Source organism: Coregonus lavaretus (genome assembly GCF_964263955.1).
Source record: "Coregonus lavaretus genome assembly, chromosome: 26".
NCBI classification, from domain to species: domain Eukaryota; kingdom Metazoa; phylum Chordata; class Actinopteri; order Salmoniformes; family Salmonidae; genus Coregonus; species Coregonus lavaretus.
The window spans coordinates 30,400,749-30,423,873 of record NC_140013.1 but is presented as its reverse complement, the minus strand read 5'-3'; the positions used below and the strand labels follow the sequence as shown (position 1 = coordinate 30,423,873).

Below are 23,125 nucleotides of genomic sequence, written 5' to 3'. Positions count from 1 at the left end.
TGTGTTGCTGATGGAATGGCAGAGAAGCTGATCTGTAATTGTTGGAGGTAGGGTGCTTCTGAAGGCTCCACCCTGAGTCAGGGCAGGTGAACACGGGTCCACAACGTCCCAGAGTCCCCCTCCCAAAGTGAGCTCCAATCACCCTCCAGCTGACAGAGAACAGGAAGGATATGCTGCATTACAGCAATCAGCTCATCCAAGCCATGTTCCCACTGTTGTTCTGTGTGGGTTTCCTGTAATCCCAAAGCAAATACAAGCCCTGTGTTTAAGATAAGGGGACATGTGGTTTCAAACGGTACTTTCCCTAATCACCACCATTCTTGTTTTGGTGGATGATATTTTGTGGTCTTGTAGACTACATAGAACACATTGGACTTTCACTGGGAAAATGTGGCAATAATATTCTCACAAACTAGGCTCTCACACACCTTTCCCAGTGGTGGTTGTTACCAGAGTGCTGTGACATTAGATTCAGTCCTTACTGCTGATATGGGGCCTGCATCTTGTCGTCCCTGAGCTACCAGTCCAGATAAACAGATTACAGGCCCACACATACACTCTCCCCTACCACTGTCACTCACATTATACACTCTCCCCTCCCACTGTCACTCACATTACATACACTCTCCCCTCCCACTGTCACTCACATTATACACTCTCCCCTCCCACTGTCACTCACATTATACACTCTCCCCTACCACTGTCACTCACATTACATACACTCTCCCCTCCCACTGTCACTCACATTACATACACTCTCCCCTACCACTGTCACTCACATTACATACACTCTCCCCTCCCACTGTCGTTCACATTATACACTCTCCCCTACCACTGTCGTTCACATTATACACTCTCCCCTACCACTGTCACTCACATTACATACACTCTCCCCTCCCACTGTCACTCACATTATACACTCTCCCCTACCACTGTCACTCACATTACATACACTCTCCCCTACCACTGTCACTCACATTATACACTCTCCCCTACCACTGTCACTCACATTATACACTCTCCCCTCCCACTGTCACTCACATTACATACACTCTCCCCTCCCACTGTCACTCACATTATACACTCTCCCCTCCCACTGTCACTCACATTACATACACTCTCCCCTACCACTGTCACTCACATTACATACACTCTCCCCTCCCACTGTCACTCACATTATACACTCTCCCCTCCCACTGTCACTCACATTACATACACTCTCCCCTACCACTGTCACTCACATTATACACTCTCCCCTACCACTGTCACTCACATTATACACTCTCCCCTCCCACTGTCACTCACATTACATACACTCTCCCCTACCACTGTCACTCACATTACATACACTCTCCCCTCCCACTGTCACTCACATTACATACACTCTCCCCTACCACTGTCACTCACATTATACACTCTCCCCTACCACTGTCACTCACATTATACACTCTCCCCTCCCACTGTCACTCACATTATACACTCTCCCCTCCCACTGTCACTCACATTACATACACTCTCCCCTACCACTGTCACTCACATTATATACTCTCCCCTCCCACTGTCACTCACATTACATACACTCTCCCCTACCACTGTCACTCACATTACATACACTCTCCCCTCCCACTGTCACTCACATTACATACACTCTCCCCTACCACTGTCACTCACATTATACACTCTCCCCTACCACTGTCGTTCACATTATACACTCTCCCCTCCCACTGTCACTCACATTATACACTCTCCCCTCCCACTGTCACTCACATTACATACACTCTCCCCTCCCACTGTCACTCACATTACATACACTCTCCCCTACCACTGTCGTTCACATTATACACTCTCCCCTACCACTGTCGTTCACATTATACACTCTCCCCTCCCACTGTCGTTCACATTATACACTCTCCCCTACCACTGTCGTTCACATTATACACTCTACCCTACCACTGTCGTTCACATTATACACTCTCCCCTACCACTGTCGTTCACATTATACACTCTCCCCTACCACTGTCGTTCACATTATACACTCTCCCCTACCACTGTCGTTCACATTATACACTCTCCCCTACCACTGTCACTCACATTATACACTCTCCCCTACCACTGTCACTCACATTACATACACTCTCCCCTCCCACTGTCACTCACATTACATACACTCTCCCCTACCACTGTCACTCACATTACATACACTCTCCCCTACCACTGTCGTTCACATTATACACTCTCCCCTACCACTGTCGTTCACATTATACACTCTCCCCTACCACTGTCGTTCACATTATACACTCTCCCCTACCACTGTCGTTCACATTATACACTCTCCCCTACCACTGTCGTTCACATTATACACTCTCCCCTACCACTGTCGTTCACATTATACACTCTCCCCTACCACTGTCGTTCACGTTATACACTCTCCCCTACCACTGTCGTTCACGTTATACACTCTCCCCTACCACTGTCGTTCACGTTATACACTCTCCCCTACCACTGTCGTTCACATTATACACTCTCCCCTACCACTGTCGCTCACATTCTCTCTGCTCTCCTTTGATTCTGCTTCAAGGGACATGTCCAATCACCACAGAGAAATCTGTGAAGTTTAAGTGTATTCTATTGATCAAATGCAACAGTGCCATTGTGTTTGTTATTGATCATGATTGTTAGTAGCTGCTATGTTGTGACAGTGCTACAATATAAATAATTGTGTTTCAAGAACAAAATTAATTACCTTAAACGTTTAACCTGTTTAAAATATCAAATATTACACTGTTCCAAGCATTGTTGAATCTTTATGAGACATCTCACACTATCATTTTGGTTTTCTGTCGTATGTGGTTGGCATTTTGTTTTATATTGTATGTCTTAATACATCCATTCACAGCAGTAACTGTTTCATTGGGTTTCATCATTAGCTGATGTTAAAATATTTAGAAAAGAAGATCACCCAGACATACATAGACGCATATGTCAGGACGAAGACAGGAAGCATTTTAAGACTACTGAGAAGCACCCAGAAAGTTCAATTTCATCCCTGACTGTCCTCGTATGCGTCCTCCAGGGAGAGGCCTTTGTGAGGACGTCTTTTAGTAGTAATTTCATCAGTCACCTCGCCACACGCTGAAGGACACTGCTGAATACTTCACATGAGTGTCAGGAGTGGAAGAACAGGCTGCAGCGGATCTTTCACACACGTCACACAGCCGAACATCAACACACACAGCTGTGATGCCCGGTATATTCCAGCTAGAAGTACTACTTTACCTAACACACTACTTATTAATCCTAGAGAGAGAGTGTGGACGTTTTGAGGCAGAGACAATGATGACTCACCCAGCTGACAGTCTCAGTCTCTGAATAGCAGTGATATCAGTGTGAATAGGGGAGCTCTCCTGCCTCTCTGAATAGCCAAAGCACAGTGTTTACTTTGATGTGACACATCCATTCAAACGCTATCCTCAGACGCTGCATTTTTTTTTATGGCTCTTTGCTTCGCCAATACAATAGCGGTTTGTGTGCCAGTCAATTCACTGAGGGGAACTGGACAATTACTGGCAGGCTATTCTAAATGTAACCTCCAGGACCCTGGTTAACAGCTAGGGTAATGGAGGGGGGATGAGCGGAGAGGACCATCAGAACAGACAGAGCGAAACAAAAGGACAATCATACGCATTCCAAATGCAGAACGGATTAGAGTGAAACGCATCTGCTGCAAAACCACAGCGGCAACGGCAATTGTGAAACATCACTGTCTCACTTTGAGTTCAGGGAACAGAAGGGTATTTTATTCTCTCACCATCATAGAAATGGTTTGCCCTTACCGCCATTGTCTGACTATCGAGCTGGATGTTTACAAGTCGTATTCTTAATAGCCGTGACAGTTGTGTTGTTGACCCCGGTGCCCCGCACTCCAATCAAACCAATCACACAGCCAGAGGAGAATAAACAGGCCTTTTCCTCCACGTTAAACAATACTAGCACCGGGTAAAACACTTTTAACCTAAGCCTGACCCCACTACGCCTCTCTCTCTCTCTACCTAACCCCTCTCTATCTGTGCCTCCCTCCCTCTCTCCAACCTCCAATTTCAGTCTGTAGAGAGAGTCAGGTTCCTTGAAACACCCCCAGTGCCCCTGTTCCACTAGCTCGTAGCTTTGGCCACCAAGCGTGCCCTGTGGGAGTGTTCCTAGTCGTTTCATACTTAACAACCAGAACTACAGAGGAGAGGGACCGCTGAATCCTGAGTGGAGCAGAGGACCCTGGGAATATGAGTTCTAGGAGCTCATGAAGTATGCATGGAGCTAATGTACGTGTGAGTTGCAAAGTCCATACGGCATTCAAATCACTGTTTTATAAACAGCAGCATTTATTCAATTGATAACACCTTTGAACATATTGTTTTAAAACCATTTATTGGAATGACTAAAATAAAGGAAAATGTTTTTAAAAATTGCAGCTGACACACTAAACACAGTAGAAACACACGTCACACACAGCACACTACTTTGGGACACAAAGCTGTCCGCTAAGCAGAAAGACATGATAGACCTGTTGTTTTCAGGCTGCTGCTATTAAGGCCATTAACATGGAGTGGTGATGCACTCCTGTGTACAGATGTGAACTTGACTGTCTCCAGCATATTTTGGCTCATTATTTAAAAAGAAGATGGAGAACAAGCTATATGATGAAAAAAAACAGAGTTTTGGCGTAGGTACAGCCGACTAGCGTTAGCTAACGCTACTACAGTAATTGTTATTTTTTACTAATCGATATATCGTAAAAATATTATAATGTGATATGTGCGTGTGTGTGTGTGTGTGTGTGTGTGTGTGTGTGTGTGTGTGTGTGTGTGTGTGTGTGTGTGTGTGTGTGCGTGCGTGCGTGCGTGCGTGCGTGCGTGCGTGCGTGCGTGCGTGCGTGCGTGCGTGCGTGCGTGCGTGCGTGCGCGTGTGTGTGAGTGCACGTGAGCTCTTTTGTGTAGATCCAGTGAAAAAAAGTAGGAAAAACAGGCCAGCAGGTTTTAGTGTGGAGCCAGCGCTCTGTCTTTGGAAAGTCCTCTGCTTTAAAGAGAAGCCTCCCCTCTAAAGCCAGATAAGGCCTGGAGATAAGAGGGGGAGATAAATGCAAGCACGTCTCCGGCTCAGCCCACTATCAGCAGTGATATCGGACCACACAGACCCTCTCTGTTCCGTAACCCTTTCCTCCTAGTCAGCCCCCAAAACGCCTGGCCAGATCCCTATCAACACATTACATGATGGGGGAAAGGGCTAGAGGGGGAGGCAGGCCAATTAAATTCACAGTGAATAAAACAACCATAGGGTGAATCTAGTGTTTGTGCATGCATGTATAGGGGTCTTGCATATGTCTCAGGACATTGCAGGCAGGAGCATGTTGAATGGCGGGAGCACCTTGGGTATACAGCGTGGAGAATGCTACTGATAACAGAATGGGCTTAGCATGGATTGGTGGGGAGAGTGAACCTATCTATTGGACAACATTGGTCTTGACCTTGAGGAGTAGAATCCTTGAGGAAATCCTGTCATTGTGGTACCATGATGTGGCGCACAGAGCCCACATGTTAATTGGACACACCTACTCATTCAAGGGTTTTTCTTTACTTTTTACATTGTAGAATAATAGTGAAGACATCAAAGCTATCACATATGGAATCATGTAGTAACAAAAAAAGTGTTAAACAAATCAAAATATATTTTATATTTGATATTCTTCAAATAGCCACCCTTTGCCTTGATGACAGCTTTGCACACTCTTGGCATTCTCTCAACCAGCTTCACCTGGAATGCTTTTCCAACAGTCTTGAAGGAGTTCCCACATATGCTGAGCACTTGTTGGCTGCTTTTCCTTCACTCTGCCGTCCGACTCATCCTAACCCATCTCAATTGGGTTGAGATCGGGGGATTGTGGAGGCCAGGTCATCTGATGCAGCACTCCATCACTCTCCTTCTTGGTAAAATAGCCCTTACACAGCCTGGAGGTGTGTTGGGTCATTCTCCTGTTGAAAAACAAATGATAGTCCCACTAAGTCCAAACCAGATGGGATGGCGTATCGCTGCAGAATGCTGTGGTAGCCATGCTGGTTAAGTGCGCCTTGAATTCTAAATAACTCACAGACAGTGTAACCAGCAAAGCACCCCCACACCATAACACCTCCTCCTCCATGCTTTACGTGGGAACCACACATGCGGAGATCATCCGTTCACCCACACAGCGTCTCACAAAGACATGGCGGTTTGAACCAAAAATCTCAAATTTGGACTCATCAGACGAAAGGACAAATTTCCACCAGTCTAATGTCCATTACTCGTGTTTCTTGACCCAAGCAGGTCTCTTCTTATTATTGGTGTCCTTTAGTAGTGGTTTCTTTGCAGCAATTCGACCATGAAGGCCTGATTCACACAGTCCCCTCTGAACAGTTGATGTTGAAATGTGTCTGTTACTTGAACTCTGTGAAGCATTTATTTGGGCTACAATTTCTGAGGCTGGTAACTCTAATGAACTTATCTTCTGCAGCAGAGGTAACTCTGGGTTTTCCATTCCTGTGGCGGTCCTCATGAGAGCCAGTTTCATTATAGCACTTGATGGTTTTTGCGACTGCAGCTAAAGAAACTTTCAAAGTTCTTGACATGTTCAGTATTGACTGACCTTCATGTCTTAAAGTAATGATGGACTGTTGTTTCTCTTTGCTTGTTTGAGCTGTTCTCGGTCTTTTACCAAATAGGGCTATCTTCTGTATACCCCCTCCCCCACTTGTCACAACACAACTGATTGGCTCAAACACATTAAGAAGTAAATAAATTACACAAATTAACTTTTAAGAAGGCACACCTGTTAATTGAAATGCATTCCAGGTGACTACCTCATGAAGCTTGTTGAGGGAATGCCAAGAGTGTGCAAAGCTGTCATCAAGGCAAAGGGTGGCTATTTATATAATCTCAAATATAAAATATATTTAGATTTGTTTAACCCTTGAATGAGTAGGTGTGTCCAAACTTTTGACACGTAGTGTATATATACATATCCCTTATTCTAAATTGTTTTGTTACAGCCTGAATTCAACATATATTAAATATACACACAATACCCCATAATGTCAAACTGAAAACATGTTTTTAGAAATTTTTGCAAATGTATTGAAAATTAAATACAGAAATATCTCATTTACAGAAGTATTCACACCCCTGAGTCAATACTTTGTAGAAGCACCTTTGGCTGTGAGTAAGTCTTTAAGAGCTTTCCACACCTGGACTCTTTCATTATTTGTTACTTTTATTTCGTATTATTTTATATTGTATTTTTTTGGGATTATTTTTTGGTATTCTTTCTTAAAACTGCATTGTTGGTTAAGGGCTTGTAAGTAAGCATTTCACTGTAAGGTCTACACCTGTTGTATTCGGCGCATGTGACAAATACAATTTGATTTGATTGTGCAACATTTGCCCATTATTCTTTTCAAAATTCTTCAAGCTCTGTCAAATTGAAAGGATGGTCATGGCTTACATCAACACCATTATCCCAGAAACCCTAGACCCACTCAATTTGCATACCGCCCCAACAGATCCACAGATGATGCATTCTCTATTGCACTCCACACTGCCCTTTCCCACTTGGACAAGAGGAACACCTACGTGAGAATGCTATTCATTGACTACAGCTCAGTGTTCAACACCATAGTGCCCTCAAAGCTCATCACTAAGCTAAGGATCCAGGAACTAAACACCTCCCTCTGCAACTGGATCCTGGACTTCCTGACGGGCCGCCCCCAGGTGGTAAGGGTAGGTAACAACACATCTGCCACGTTGATCCTCAACACGGGGGCCCCTCAGGGGTGCGTGCGCAGTCCCCTCCTGTACTCCCTGTTCACCCATGACTGCATGGCCAGGCACGACTCTAACACCATCATTAAGTTTGCCGACGACACAACAGTGGTAGGCCTGATCACCGACAACGATGAGACAGCCTATAGGGAGGAGGTCAGAAGACTGGCCGAGTGGTGCCAGGATAAAAACCTCTCCCTCAACGTGATCAAGACAAAGGAGATGATTGTGGACTACAGGAAAAAAAATAGGACTGAGCACACCCCCATTCTCATCGACGGGGCTGTAGTGGAACAGGTTGAGAGCTTCAAGACAGTTGTGAAGAGGGCACGACAAAGCCTATTCCCCATCAGGAGACTGAAAACATTTGGCATGGGTCCTCAGATCCTCAAAAGGTTATACAGCTGCACCATTGAGAGCATCCTGACTGATTGCATCACCGCCTGGTATGGCAACTGCTCGGCCTCCGACCGCAAGGCACTACAAAGGGTAGTGCGTACGGCCCAGTACATCCCTGGGGCCAAGCTTCCTGCCATCCAGGACCTCTATACCAGGCGGTGTCAGAGGAAGGCCCTCAAAATTGTCAAAGACTCCAGCCACCCTAGTCATAGACTGTTCTCTCTGCTACCGCACGGCAAGCGGTACCGGAGCGCCAAGTCTAGGTCCAAAAGGCTTCTCAACAGCTTCTACCCCCAAGCAATAAGACTCCTGAACAGCTAATCATGGCTACCCGGACAATTTGCACTGCCCCCCCAACCCCACCCAGTCCCCCTTTTTTACTCTGCTGCTACTCTGTTTATTATTTATGCATAGTCATTTTAAATCTACACACATGTACATATTACGTCAATTACCTCGACTAGCCGGTGCCCCCGCATATTGACTCTGCACCGGTACCCCCCTGTATATAGCCTCCCTACGGTTATTTTATTTTACTGCTGCTCTTTATTTATTTGCTTTTATTTGTTTTACTTTGCATTGTTGGTTAAGGGCTTGTAAGTAAGCATTTCACTGTAATGTCTACACCTGTTGTATTCGGCGCATGTTGCAAATAAAATGTGATTTGATTTGATTTCATTGGTTGTTGATCATTGCTAGACAACCATTTTCAGGTCTTGCCATAGATTTTCAAGTAGATTTAAGTCAAAACTGTAACTCGGCTACTCAGGAACATTCACTGTCTTCTTGGTAAGCAACTCCAGTGTATGAAAAATGTATGCACTCACTAACTGTAAGTCGCTCTGGATAAGAGCGTCTGCTAAATGACTAAATGTAAATGTAAATGTAGATTTGGCCTTGTGTTTTAGGTCACTGTCCTGCTGAAAGCTGAATCCATCACCCAGTGTAGCAGACTGAACCAGGATTTCCTCTAGGAATTTGCCTGTGCTTAGCTCCATTCTGTTGCTTTTTTATCCTGAAAAACTCCCCAGTCCTTCACAATTACAAGCATACACATAACATGATGCAGCCACCACTATGCTTGAAAATATGGAGAGTGGTACTCAGTAATGTGTTCTATTGGATTTGCCCAAAACATAACACTTTGTATTCAGGACAATTCTTTTTTTGCAGTATTACTTTAGTGCCTTGTTGCAAACTGGATGCATGTTTTGGAATATTTTTATTCTGTACAAGCTTCCTTCTTTTCCCTCTGTCAATTAGGTTAGTAACAACAATGTTGTTGAACAATCCTCAGTCTTTCCCTATCACAGCCATTAAATTCGAACTGTTTTAAAGTCACTGATGGCCTCATGGTGAAATCCCTGAGCGGTTTCCTTCCACTCCGGCAACTGAGTTTTTTAACTCTTGAACTTATTTAGGCTTGCCATAACAAAGGGGTTGAATACTTAACGACTCAAGAATATTTAATTTTTTCATTTTTAATGAATTTGTTAAAACAAAATCGAAAAACATAATTCCACTTTGACATTATGGGGTATTGTGTGTAGGTAAGTGACAAAACATCTCAATTTAAACAATTTTAAATTGAGGCTGCAACACAACAAAATGTGGAAAAAGTCAAGGAGTGTGAATACTTTATGAAGGCACTGCCAAAAATAAATAACAACAAAGTGTCTTGATAGGGCGTTTGGCCACCACGAGCCACCAGAAGAGCTTAAATGCACCTCGGCATAGATTCTACAATTGTCTGGAACTCTATTGGACAGACACAACACCATTCTTTCACGATACATTCCATCATTTGGTGTTTTGCGCTGCTCCAGAATCTCCCATAAATGTTTCAAGTTTTAATGTCACGTGCACAAGTACAGTGAAATGCTTTTCTTGCAAGCGCTAACCCCAACAATGCAGTAATCAATAACAAATGTAAATAAAAAAATAACAATGTAGAACAAAAACACGAGAAATAAAAATAAGAAGAACACGAAAAAGTAAGTATGCATACTATATACAGGGTCAGTCAGTTCCAGTACCATATTTTTAATGTGCAGGGATACTGGAGCGATAGAGTTAGATATGTATAGGGGTAAGGTGACTAGGCATTATAGGGGTAAGGTGACTAGGCATCAGGATATATGATAAACAGAGTAGCAGCAGCGTATATGATTGAATGTGAGTAAATGTATCTGCCTACTATGTGTGTTGGAGTGTCAGTGTGCTTGAGTGTGTAGGGCCCTGTGAGTGTGTAGGGCCCTGTGAGTGTGTAGTGCCCTGTGAGTGTGTAGGGCCCTGTGAGTGTGTAGGGCCCTGTGAGTGTGTAGGGCCCTGTGAGTGTGTAGGGCCCTGTGAGTGTGTAGGTCCCTGTGAGTGTGTAGGGCCCTGTGAGTGTGTAGGGCCCTGTGAGTGTGTAGGGCCCTGTGAGTGTGTAGGGCCCTGTGAGTGTGTAGGGCCCTGTGAGTGTGCATAGAGACAGTGCAACATCTTATAAAATAGAAGTGTCAACTCAGATAGTCCGTTTAGCCATTTTACTAGCTATTTAGTTAGCTATTTAGCAGTCTTATGGCTTGGGGATAGAAGCTGTTCAGGGGCCTGTTGGTGTAAGACTTGATGCACCGGTAGCGCTTGTCATGCGGAAGCAGAGAGAACAGTCTATGGCTTGGGTGGCTGGAGTCTTTAACGATTTTCCGGGCCTTCCTTTCACACCGCCTGATTGAGGTCCTGGATGGCAGGGAGATCGGCCCCAGTGATGTACTGGGCTCTCCGCACCATCCTCTGTAGCGCCATGCTATCAAAAGTGATGCTGTTGCCATACCAGGCAGCGACGCAGCCGGTCAAGATGCTCTCAATGGTACAACTGTAGGACTTTTTGAGGATTTAAGCGCCCATGACAAACCTTTTCAACCTCCTGAGGGGGAAGAGGTGCTGTCACGCCTTCTTCACAACTGTGTGTGTGTTTGGACCATTTTAAGTTGTTAGTGATTTGGACACATAGAAGAACTTGAAGCTCTCGACCCGCTCCACTGCAGCCCTGTCGATGTAGATGGGGGCATGCTCACCCCCCGTTTCCTGTAGTCCAAGATCACCTCCTTGGTCTTACTGACGTTGAGGGAGAAGTTGTTGTTTCGGCACTGCCAGGTCACTGACCTCCTCCCTGTAGGCTGACTCATCGTTGCTGGTGATCAGGCCTACCACCGTCGTGTCATCAGCAAACTTGATAATAATATAATAATATAATATGCCATTTAGCAGACGCTTTTATCCAAAGCGACTTACAGTCATGCGTGCATACATTTTTTTTTGTCCATGGGTGGTCCCGGGGATCGAACCCACTACCTTGGCGTTACAAGCGCCGTGCTCTACCAGCTGAGCTACAGAGGACCATAATGATAATGGTGTTAGAGTCATGCGTGGCCACAAAGTTGTGGTTGAACAGGGAGTACAGGAGGGGACTAAGCACTCCCCTGTGGGGCCCCCGTGTTGAGGGTCAGCATGGTGGAGGTGTTGTTGCCTACCCTCACCACCTGGGGGCGGCACGTCAGGAACTCCAGGATCCAGTTGCAGAGGGAGGTGTTCAGTCCCAGGGTCCTAAGCTTGGCAATGAGCTTGGAGCGGACAATGGTGTTGAGCGCAGAGCTGTAGTTAATTAACAGCATTCTCACATAGGTATTCCTCTTATCTAGGTGCGTGAGGGCAGTGTGGAGAGCAATTAAGATTGTGTCGTCTATGGATCTGTTGGGGTCGTATGCAAATTGTGAGTGGGTCTACGGTGTCTGGGATGATGGAGTTGATGTTTGCCATAATCAGCCTCTCAAGCTCTTCATGATTACAGATGTGAGTGCTACAGGGCAGTAGTCATTGTGGCATGAGATGGTGGTCATCCTAAAACAGGTTGGGATTACAGACTGGGACAAGGAGAGGTTGAAAATGACTGTGAATATGCCTGCCAGCTGTTCTGCCATGCTCTAAGAATGGCCTTGTTCAATTAGGTTGAGATCTTGTGACTGAGACACACACACACACTCTTTGATAACCCGCTTTCAAAGTCACTGAGATTTCTTCTCCTAGTCATTGTAGCCAAAATAATGGGCAACTGGGCATTTTTATACATGACCCTAAGCATGATGGGATGTTAATTGCACCTGGGATGTTAATTGCACCTGGGGAGTTAATTGCACCTGGGATGTTAATTGCACCTGCTTTCAATATACTTTGTATGCCTCATTTACTAAAGTGTTTTCCTTTATTCTGGCAGTTACCTGTATACAGTATATATATATATACACACATACATACAGTTGAAGTCGGAAGTTTACATACACCTTAGCCAAATACATTTAAACTCAGTTTTTCACAATTCCTGACATTTAATCGTAGTAAAACTTCCCTGTCTTAGGTCAGTTAGGATCAGCACTTTATTTTAAGAATGTGAAATGTCAGAATAATAGTAGAGAGAATTATTTATTTAAGCTTTTATTTCTTTCATCATATTCCCAGTGGGTCAGAAGTTTACATACACTCAATTAGTATTTGGTAGCATTGCCTTTAAATTGTTTAACTTGGGTCAAATGTTTCGGGTAGCCTTCCACAAGCTTCCCACAATAGGTTGGGTGAATTTTGGCCCATTCCTCCTGACAGAGCTGGTGTAACTGAGTCAGGTTTGTAGGCCTCCTTGCTCGCACACGCCTTTTCAGTTCTGCCCACAAATTTTCTATAGGATTGAGGTCAGGGCTTTGTGATGGCCACTCCAATACCTTGACTTTGTCGTCCTTAAGCCATTTTTCCACAACTTTGGAAGTATGCTTGGGGTCATTGTCCATTTGGAAGACCCATTTGCGACCAAGCTTTAACTTCCCAACTGATGTCTTGAGATGTTGCTTCAATATATCCACATAATTTTCCTTCCTCATGATGCCATCTATTTTGTGAAGTGCACCAGTCCCTCCTGCAGCAAAGCACCCCCACAGCATGATGCTGCCACCCCCGTGCTTCACGGTTGGGATGGTGTTCTTCGGCTTGCAAGCCACCCCCTTTTTCCTCCAAACATAACGATGGTCATTATGGCCAAACAGTTCTATTTTTGTTTCATCAGACCAGAGGACATTTTTCCAAAAAGTATGATCTTTGTCCCAATGTGCAGTTGCAAACCGTAGTCTGGCTTTTTTATGGCGGTTTTGGAGCAGTGGCTTCTTCCTTGCTGAGTGGCCTTTCAGGTTATGTCGATATAGGACTCGTTTTACTGTGGATATAGATACTTTTGTACCTGTTTCCTCCAGCATCTTCACACGGTCCTTTGCTGTTGTTCTGGGATTGATTTTCACTTTTCACACCAAAGTACGTTCATCTCTAGGAGACAGAACGCGTCTCCTTCTTGAGCGGTATGACGGCTGCGTGGTCCCATGGTGTTTATACTTGCGTACTATTGTTTGTACAGATGAACGTGGCACCTTCAGGCGTTTGGAAATTGCTCCCAAGGATGAACCAGACTTGTGGAGGTCTACAATTGTTCTTCTGAGGTCTTGGCTGATTTCTTTTGATTTTCCCTTGATGTCAAGCAAAGAGGCACTGAGTCTGAAGGTAGGCCTTGAAATACATCCACAGGTACACCTCCAATTGACTCAAATGATGTCAATTAGCCTATCAGAAGCTTCTAAAGCCATGACATTTTTCTGGAATTTTCCAAGCTGTTTAAAGGCACAATCAACTTAGTGTATGTAAACTTCTGACCCACTGGAATTGTGATACAGTGAATTATAAGTTAAATAATCTGTCTGTAAACAATTGTTGGAAAAAGTACTTGTGTCATGCACAAAGTAGATGTCCTAACCGACTTGACAAAACTATAGTTTGTTAACAAGAAATGTGTGGAGTGGTTGAAAAATGAGTTTTAATGACTCCAACCTAAGTGTATGTAAACTTCCGACTTCAACTGTTTATATATATATAAAACTACGGGCTAAAACCTAGTCAGTAACCTTTGACCATGAATCCACTGCATGGAGAATGAAACTATTCTTTCACACACTAACATCCATGGTTCATACACCATGAGGGAGGTAGTATGTAGACTGACTTACCTCTGTGTCTGTTAGTCGTTTTGTCAAACATAAGCATGGCGTCCTCTACCTGCAAGACACAAAAAGAAGAAGAGATTAGTCTCAATAAAAACAAACTGAAAGAGATATACAGAGATAGAAAAAGAGCGTGAGAGGGAAGGAGTGTGATTAAAAGAGAAAGAAAGACAGAGAGAGACCATGTGACATATGTCCCTAGATGTGTTGAGTGAGTAATGACTGTGCTATGGCGTCACAAGGTCAAGAACACGCTGGAACCCTGAGAGAGGCTCAGTGTGTGTGTTTGCAAGGACACGAGTGACAGTGCCAACTCAAGCACAGCAACGGAATCATGATTTGGGAGACAGGTGGACACACACAGCGGCTCTTTCTATCTCTATGTGTCTCACACACACACATTCCAGCACATGCCTCATAAAACCACACACAAATCCCAAAATATGCCCCCAAAAAACACACACTCCCCCCCCCCCCCCCTCACACAGACCACTATAAATACATCAATGTTGTGTAAAGTACGGTCTCCATCTTGCCTACTAAAAACACTATGCTTGATCCCACCCTCTGTACTACAGTACCTTCCCTTCCCCAGAAGGCACGCATCAATCTCTCTTCCACTAAGAGCCCTGTTGCTGTGAGCCATAATCATATATCATCAGGCTCAATCAGCCACAATGAGGATTCATCTAACTGTCTGTCCCCCTGATGGAGATAGACGCTAAACGCCACTACCCACCGCACCGCACAGGGAACACAAGGGACATACATACAGCCACACTAACATATATTTATGGGACTGTGTAAAAGTGGAGCATTGTGTTATTTTCAGGGAGAAGGAGGAGTCCCTAGGAGCAGGACCACTGGTGGTGTGGTGTGGCTGGCTGTCTCATATATAGCTGTTAAGTTAAGAGACGGAGAGAAAACGCTGGACACAGCAGGATATGTAGGGGGGGGGGGGGGGGGGTCAGACCTTTAAATGTCGCTATGGATATGTGGGGAGGGGTGGGGTGACGGAGACCGCCTGGGCAGTGTTCCCCAGTCACTGTTGCTAGGTAACGGTGTTAAGCTGGCCATGAGTCCAGAGCTGGCTGTGGCTGGCAGTGGAGATTTGCTGTCCAGTGTGAGTGAATGAGTGTGTGTGTCTGTAGTAGTAGAACTGTAGAGCTGTCCCAGCCAGCAGATGATGGGAGGGGACAGCACCATTTGTAACTGTATGACTGGATAAAGGCCAGTTGCCAGCACACACACACACACACACACACACACACACCCTACCCCCTACTTCTCTACACTGGTGGCTGAGGCTCTGTGTCACCTGTCACCATGTAACACAATGGCAGGGAGTATTCCTGCTACACTGCAGCTGGGGAGGCTCTCCTTTTGTTTCCCTTCACCTCTGTCTACCCCTGCTAGGTGGTGAGGAAATGTGTGTCAGAGTGTGTCGCCCTGAATCCATTCAATCAGAAATGGGCCTGACCTTTTACTTGTTAGCCCTGGCGTGTGTGCTGTGTGTGTGTGTACTGTGTGGGGGGGAGAGAGTTATGAGGCAAGAGCACTGTCCCACAGAGGTTGCGAGGTTCAGATCGATGCAAAGCGGCCACTTTAGCAGCCATTTGCACCGACTAGCATAGTGATGGACATCTCCTAATACATTCAGATGTGCCGAGGAATTAATTAGCCAGCTCTCACACACACACACAAACACACACACCCCCACACAGGGCAACAGCTAAATTGCTCTTCTCAGTATGGCCTCTGGCTCCAGTTAAAAGACCCTGTGTCAGACTGTTAAACCTGAGCTGGTCGGGCTACTCTGACATTAAACGCCATTACAGCTAATTGGTGCAGCCACTGCGGCTTTTACTGTCCGTCCAGCGGTCTGCAGAGATGGCTTAAAACAGAGGCCAGGCACAATGACTAATGTCATCATAATGCCTGCTTTATGACGGCACACAGCGAGCTGCACCTGCCACTGCTGCTGTTAAACTGCTTTCAAATGTGGTGAAGCTACAGACTGGAGGGGGACAGTGAGGGGATGGAGAGGGGACAGTGAGGGGAGGCAGGGGGTGGAGGTAGAGGGGTAGAGCAGTGAGGGGGTGGAGGTAGAGGGGTAGAGCAGTGAGGGGGTGGAGGTAGAGGGGTAGAGCAGTGAGGGGGTGGAGGTAGTGGGGTAGAGCAGTGAGGGGGTGGAGGTAGGGGGGTAGAGCAGTGAGGGGGTGGAGGTAGGGGGTAGAGCATTGAGGGGGTGAAGGTAGGGGGGTAGAGCAGTGAGGGGGTGGAGGTAGGTGGGTAGAGCAGTGAGGGGTTGGAGGTAGGGGGGTAGAGCAGTGAGGGGGTGGAGGTAGGGGGTAGCAGTGAGGGGTTGAAGGTAGAGGGGTAGAGCAGTGAGGGGGTGGAGGTAGAGGGGTAGAGCAGTGAGGGGGTGGAGGTAGGGGGTAGAGCAGTGAGGGGGTGGAGGTAGGTGGGTAGAGCAGTGAGGGGGTGGAGGTAGATGGGGTAGAGCAGTGAGGGGGTGGAGGTAGGGGGGTAGAGCAGTGAGGGGGTGAAGGTAGGGGGGTAGAGCAGTGGGGGGGTGGAGGTAGATGGGGTAGAGCAGTGAGGGGGTGAAGGTAGGGGGGTAGAGCAGTGGGGGGGTGGAGGTAGATGGGGTAGAGCAGTGAGGGGGTGAAGGTAGGGGGGTTGAAGATGTATGTTTTTTATTTGCAGGGGGCAGTAATTACCCCCCTCTGGAGATGCAACTCAGTATCACTTACAGCTTTTTATGAAGTACAGAACTGCACTGGATGAGGGCACGCACACACACAGACACACACAGACTTGAGGACTTCAGTTGACAACCCCCAAAAGTGAAAGGGCCACAACATTTGGCCAACCAGCTTGAGATGCCACTACGTTATGCTTCTAATATAAAACACCTTTAACCATTAGCCTTGATACTGTGCAGTCAAGTGGCTTCAGATCAACACGTATGAACCCTCAACCATCATGGACTGTAATCAATATTCTGGTCGAAATCAGACTTGCACACACAAACATATAAACACACACACACACACACACTCACCTATTAGTTAAGCAGTAAAACATTTCTTGGCAGGTCTCTCAATTAAAGCATGCAGCATATGTTGCTGACACTTTTCCCTGCTGCCAATTACTCTTTCAGGTGGTCGTGGTAAGTTCGTTGACAGCATGTTTTACTTATGCTGGGAATATAATTGGATATGAGGAGGACTTTTTTTAGGAACTGTAAAATGTATTACCGGAGGACTGAGGGAATACAAGCTTGGGGAGGCGGGAGGCGCTGCCTGGCAGACAGACACAGGTAGATTGTGTTTCTATCCAAGAGAAAATGGAAGGAACACTTGGTTAAATTCACCAGGACCCCTGGGACAGTCAGACAGACCACCATCTACCGCCTGTCATTCAGTGAGACGCTAAATTTCACAACAAAAAGTACCTCTTCCCTATCCCACCAGACACAATCATGAAAGCTACGCAAAATGATAAACACGCACACAAACAAAAATACTTCTTAATCAGCCAAGCAAAATAATTTAGCTAAGGACAAAAGCAGCAATATATTGTATTGCTGGGAGTGTTGTAGGAAGCAGCGGGTGAAGGCTGAGATTCAAGACTTGGTCTAATGAGTTATGACCAAGTATGTACAGTGCCTTTAGAAAGTATTCACACCACTTGACTTTGTAACCCAAACGTACAATTATCTGTAAAGTCCCTCAGTCGAGCAATTTTAAACAGACTCAACCACAAAGACCAAGGAGGATTTCCAATGCCTCGCAAAGAAGGGCACCTATTGGTAGATGCGTAAAATAATAAAAGCAGACATTGAATATCCCTTTGAGCATGGTGAAGTTATTAATTACACTTTGGATGGTGTATCAATACACCCAGTCACTACAAAGATACAGGCGTCCTTCCTAACTCAGTTGCCAGAGAAGAAGGAAACCCCTCAGGGAATTCACCATGTGGCCAATGGTGACTTTAAAATAGTTCGAGTTTAATGGCTGTGATAGGGGAAAACTGAGGATGGATCAACAATAAAAGTAGTTACTCCACAATACTAAAGTAATTGACAGAATAAAAATATTCCAAAACATGCATCCTGTTTGCAACAAGGCACTAAAGTAATACTGAATACAAAGTGTTATGTTTCGGGAAAATCCAATACAAAACATTACTGAGTAACACTCTCCATATCTTCAAGCATAGTGGTGGCTGCATCATGTCATGGGTATGCTTGTAACCGTTAAGGACTGGGAGGTTTTTCAGGATAAAAAATAAAGACCTAAAGAGCTAACCCCAGGCAAGATCCTAGAGGAAAACCTGGTTCAGTCTGCTTTCCACCAGACACTGGTAGATGAATTCACCTTTCGCCAGGACAATAACCTAAAACACAAGGCCAAATCTATACTGGAGTTGCTTATCAAGAAGACAGTGAATGTTCCTGAGTGGCCGAGTTACAGTTTTGACTTAAATCTGCTTGAAAGTGTATGGCAAGACCTGAAAATGGTTGTCTAGCAACGATCAACAACCAATTTGACAGAGCTTGAAGAACTTTGAAAATAATAATGTGCAAATGTTGGACAATCCAGGTCTGCTCTGAGACTTACCCAGAAAGACACACAGCTGTAATTTCTGCCAAAAGTGATTCTAACATCTATTGACTCAGGGGTTGAATACTTATCTAATCAAGATACAGTGGGGGAAAAAAGTATTTAGTCAGCCACCAATTGTGCAAGTTCTCCCACTTAAAAAGATGAGAGAGGCCTGTAATTTTCATCATAGGTACACCTCAACTATGACAGACAAAATGAGAGAAAAAAATCAGAAAATCACATTGTAGGATTTTTAATGAATTTATTTGCAAATTATGGTGGAAAATAAGTATTTGGTCACCTACAAACAAGCAAGATTTCTGGCTCTCACAGACCTGTAACTTCTTCTTTGTATTCTTTGTATTCCTTGTATTTGGTCAATAACAAAAGTTTCTCAATACTTTGTTATATACCCTTTGTTGGCAATGACACAGGTCAAACGTTTTCTGTAAGTCTTCACAAGGTTTTCACACACTGTTGCTGGTATTTTGGCCCATTCCTCCATGCAGATCTCCTCTAGAGCAGTGATGTTTTGGGGCTGTCGCTGGGCAACACAGACTTTCAACTCCCTCCAAAGATTTTCTATGGGGTTGAGATCTGGAGACTGGCTAGGCCACTCCAGGACCTTGAAATGCTTCTTACGAAGCCACTCCTTCGTTGCCCGGGCGGTGTCTTTGGGATCATTGTCATGCTGAAAGACCCAGCCACGTTTCATCTTCAATGCCCTTGCTGATGGAAGGAGGTTTTCACTCAAAATCTCACGATACATGGCCCCATTCATTCTTTCCTTTACACGGATCAGTCGCCCTGGTCCCTTTGCAGAAAAACAGCCCCAAAGCATGATGTTTCCACCACCATGCTTCACAGTAGGTATGGTGTTCTTTGGATGCAACTCAGCATTCTTTGTCCTCCAAACACGACGAGTTGAGTTTTTACCAAAAAGTTTTATTTTGGTTTCATCTGACCATATGACATTCTCCCAATCCTCTTCTGGATCATCCAAATGCACTCTAGCAAACTTCAGACGGGCCTGGACATGTACTGGCTTAAGCAGGGGGACACGTCTGGCACTGCAGGATTTGAGTCCCTGGCGGCGTAGTGTGTTACTGATGGTAGGCTTTGTTACTTTGGTCCCAGCTCTCTGCAGGTCATTCACTAGGTCCCCCCGTGTGGTTCTGGGATTTTTGCTCACCGTTCTTGTGATCATTTTGACCCCACGGGGTGAGATCTTGCGTGGAGCCCCAGATCGAGGGAGATTATCAGTGGTCTTGTATGTCTTCCATTTCCTAATAATTGCTCCCACAGTTGATTTCTTCAAACCAAGCTGCTTACCTATTGCAGATTCAGTCTTCCCAGCCTGGTGCAGGTCTACAATTTTGTTTCTGGTGTCCTTTGACAGCTCTTTGGTCTTGGCCATAGTGGAGTTTGGAGTGTGACTGTTTGAGGTGGTGGACAGGTGTCTTTTATACTGATAACAAGTTCAAACCGGTGCCATTAATACAGGTAACGAGTGGAGGACAGAGGAGCCTCTTAAAGAAGAAGTTACAGGTCTGTAAGAGCCAGAAATCTTGCTTGTTTGTAGGTGACCAAATACTTATTTTCCACCATAATTTGCAAATAAATTCATTAAAAATCCTACAATGTGATTTTCTGGATTATTTTTTCTCAATTTGTCTGTCATAGTTGACGTGTACCTATGATGAGAATTACAGGCCTCTCTCATCTTTTTAAGTGGGAGAACTTGCACAATTGGTGGCTGACTAAATACTTTTTTTCCCCACTGTATATTAGTGTTTTATTTTTCATGAATTCTTTACAAGTATTAGAATTGTTCTTCCACAAATCATTTACAAAAAATGACAATGAAATCCATTTTTACATTTACATTTGAGTCATTTAGCAGACGCTCTTATCCAGAGTGCATACAATTATTATTATTATTTAATTTAAATGTTTCTCATACTGGCCCCCCCGTGGGAATCGAACCCACAACCTTGGCGTTGCAAGCACCATGCTCTACCAACTGAGCTACATGGGACATTTTAATCCCACTTTGTAACACAACAAAATGTGGAAAAAGTCAAGAAGTGTGAATACTTTCTGAAGGCCCTGGATTGCTGATGCTATGTATTGGCCAATAAGAGGCTTGGAAGCCACTGGTCGGCCATATTGGCACTCCCGAGAAGAAGCAGTCCTCCATAGGAATGAATGGAATCCTACAGTATTTCAATTAAATGTTTCAAGGACAAGCAGTATTTTTGTTGTTGTAGGTGGGACAGTAACAGAAATTATACTTTATGGATTTTTTATATATATTTTATTTGTATTACTATTATTATGTTTAGCTCACATAATATAATGTAAAAGTAAGCATTAAAGCATCTATAATAGAATACATGTGGCAAAAACAAGTGTAGACATTAATAGATACATTTCTATAACTTCCAAAATATTTTTTACAATGGTGCCAAGATGGAGATGCTTCAAAACAGCGCCCCCTGTCGGTCATCTAGTGCATATACAAATAATTGGTTATGACAGCTGTTAAGATGAACTACTACACTATTTACATTGGCTGCAAATTGTGGGAAATACAAGCCCTGCATCTATCCCTGGCTGTCTCAGCACTGGAAAATAAAAAGGACTGGATAGGTTTTAGATGTGTTTTCTCCATTTTGCTTTCCTTCATCAAGGAGATGAAGTAAAACAAGATTATGAGATCACTGGTGATGGTCGGGAGATCACTGGTGATGAAGGAAAGAGGATGGTAGCCTAGCGGTTAAGAGTGTTGGACTAGTAACCGAAAGGTTGTTGGTTCGAATCCCAGAGCCTATTAGGTGAAAAATCTGCCGACGTCCCCTTGAACAAGGCACTTAACCCTGCTTTCTCCTGTAAGTCCCTCTGGATAAGAGCGGCTGCCAAAATGACTAAAATGTAAAATGATGGGAAAGGAAAAGAAAGGCATTTGGAACTATTCAGCTGTCTGGGAAAAGACAAAGACCTTAGCAAGGCTACACTGAAACAAGTGTGATGGGAGAAAGACTGTCATATACAATGGGTTGCAAAGTTGCAGTGCAGAGGCATCGATAGTGAGAGAGAGGAGTGAGGAGATTCATAACACCCTCGTCGATCGATCACTCAATTAATGACAGGGGGCATCCGCCTGCATCTCAGGGACGGAGCGTTGCACGGAACGGACCATGCTGCCACACCACTAAGCAAATACGACCGGGATAGACGTACAACACACACACACACACACACACACACATTCATCTAACCAAACCATCAATTGCATGCAGCTCCAGGGGCTGAAAGAGAGGGGGTTATGGATGTTCTGAGGCAGCCTGCTTTACAATCCATGCTAGTTAGAGAGGGGAACATATTAGCATAGGAAAATTGGAAATGACAGCCAGTGTCAGGGCTCAAGCCCATCGCCTGTAAGCAGACCTTCATCGTTTACTGCCTCACTTTCTATTGTGTTTGAAATCCTATATACTGCATTAAGAGGAAGAAGCACTTTTCAAATCAAATTGTATATGCCACATGCGCCAAATACAACAGGTGTAGACCTTACAGTGAAATGCTTACTTACAAGCCCTTAACCAACAATGCAGTTTTAAGAAAAATAAGTTTTAAGTAAAAAATGGATAAGTAAAAAAGTACAAATAAAAAATCATTAAAGAGCAGCAGTAAAATAAAATAACAGTAGGGAGGCTATATACAGGGGGTACCGGTACAGAGTCAATGTGCGGGGGTACCGGTTAGTTGAGGTAATTGAGGTAATACGTACATGTGGGTAGAGTTAAAGGGACTATGCATAAATAATAAACAGAGTAGCAGCAGAGTAAAAGAGGGGGTGGGGTGGGGTGGGGGGGACAATGCAAATAGTCCGGGTAGCCATGATTAGCTGTTCAGGAGTCATGGCTTGGGGATAGAAGCTGTTAAGAAGCCTTTTGGACCTAGACTTGGCGATACGTTACCGCTTGCCGTGCGGTAGCAGAGAGAACAGTCTATGACTAGGGTGGCTGGAGTCTTTGACCATTTTTAGGGCCTTACTCTGACACCGCCTGGTATAGAGGTCCTGGATGGCAGAAAGCTTTGCCCCAGTGATGTACTGGGCCGTACGCACTACCCTCTGTAGTGCCTTGCGGTCGGAGGCCGAGCAGTTGCCATACCAGGTGGTGATGCAAC

The 23,125-nt window shown here is 44.8% G+C and overlaps 1 protein-coding gene across 1 annotated transcript in view; it reads right to left on the bottom strand.

Moving 5' to 3' along the window:
- LOC311102116 (RNA-binding protein Musashi homolog 2-like) overlaps positions 1-23,125 on the bottom strand; it is a 252,440-nt gene that overhangs the window by 107,073 nt on the left and 122,242 nt on the right. The window contains exon 7 of the mRNA XM_084143348.1: positions 14,322-14,370. Coding sequence (XP_083999474.1) covers positions 14,322-14,370 — 49 coding nt within the window. The remainder of the gene's footprint in view (positions 1-14,321; positions 14,371-23,125) is intronic.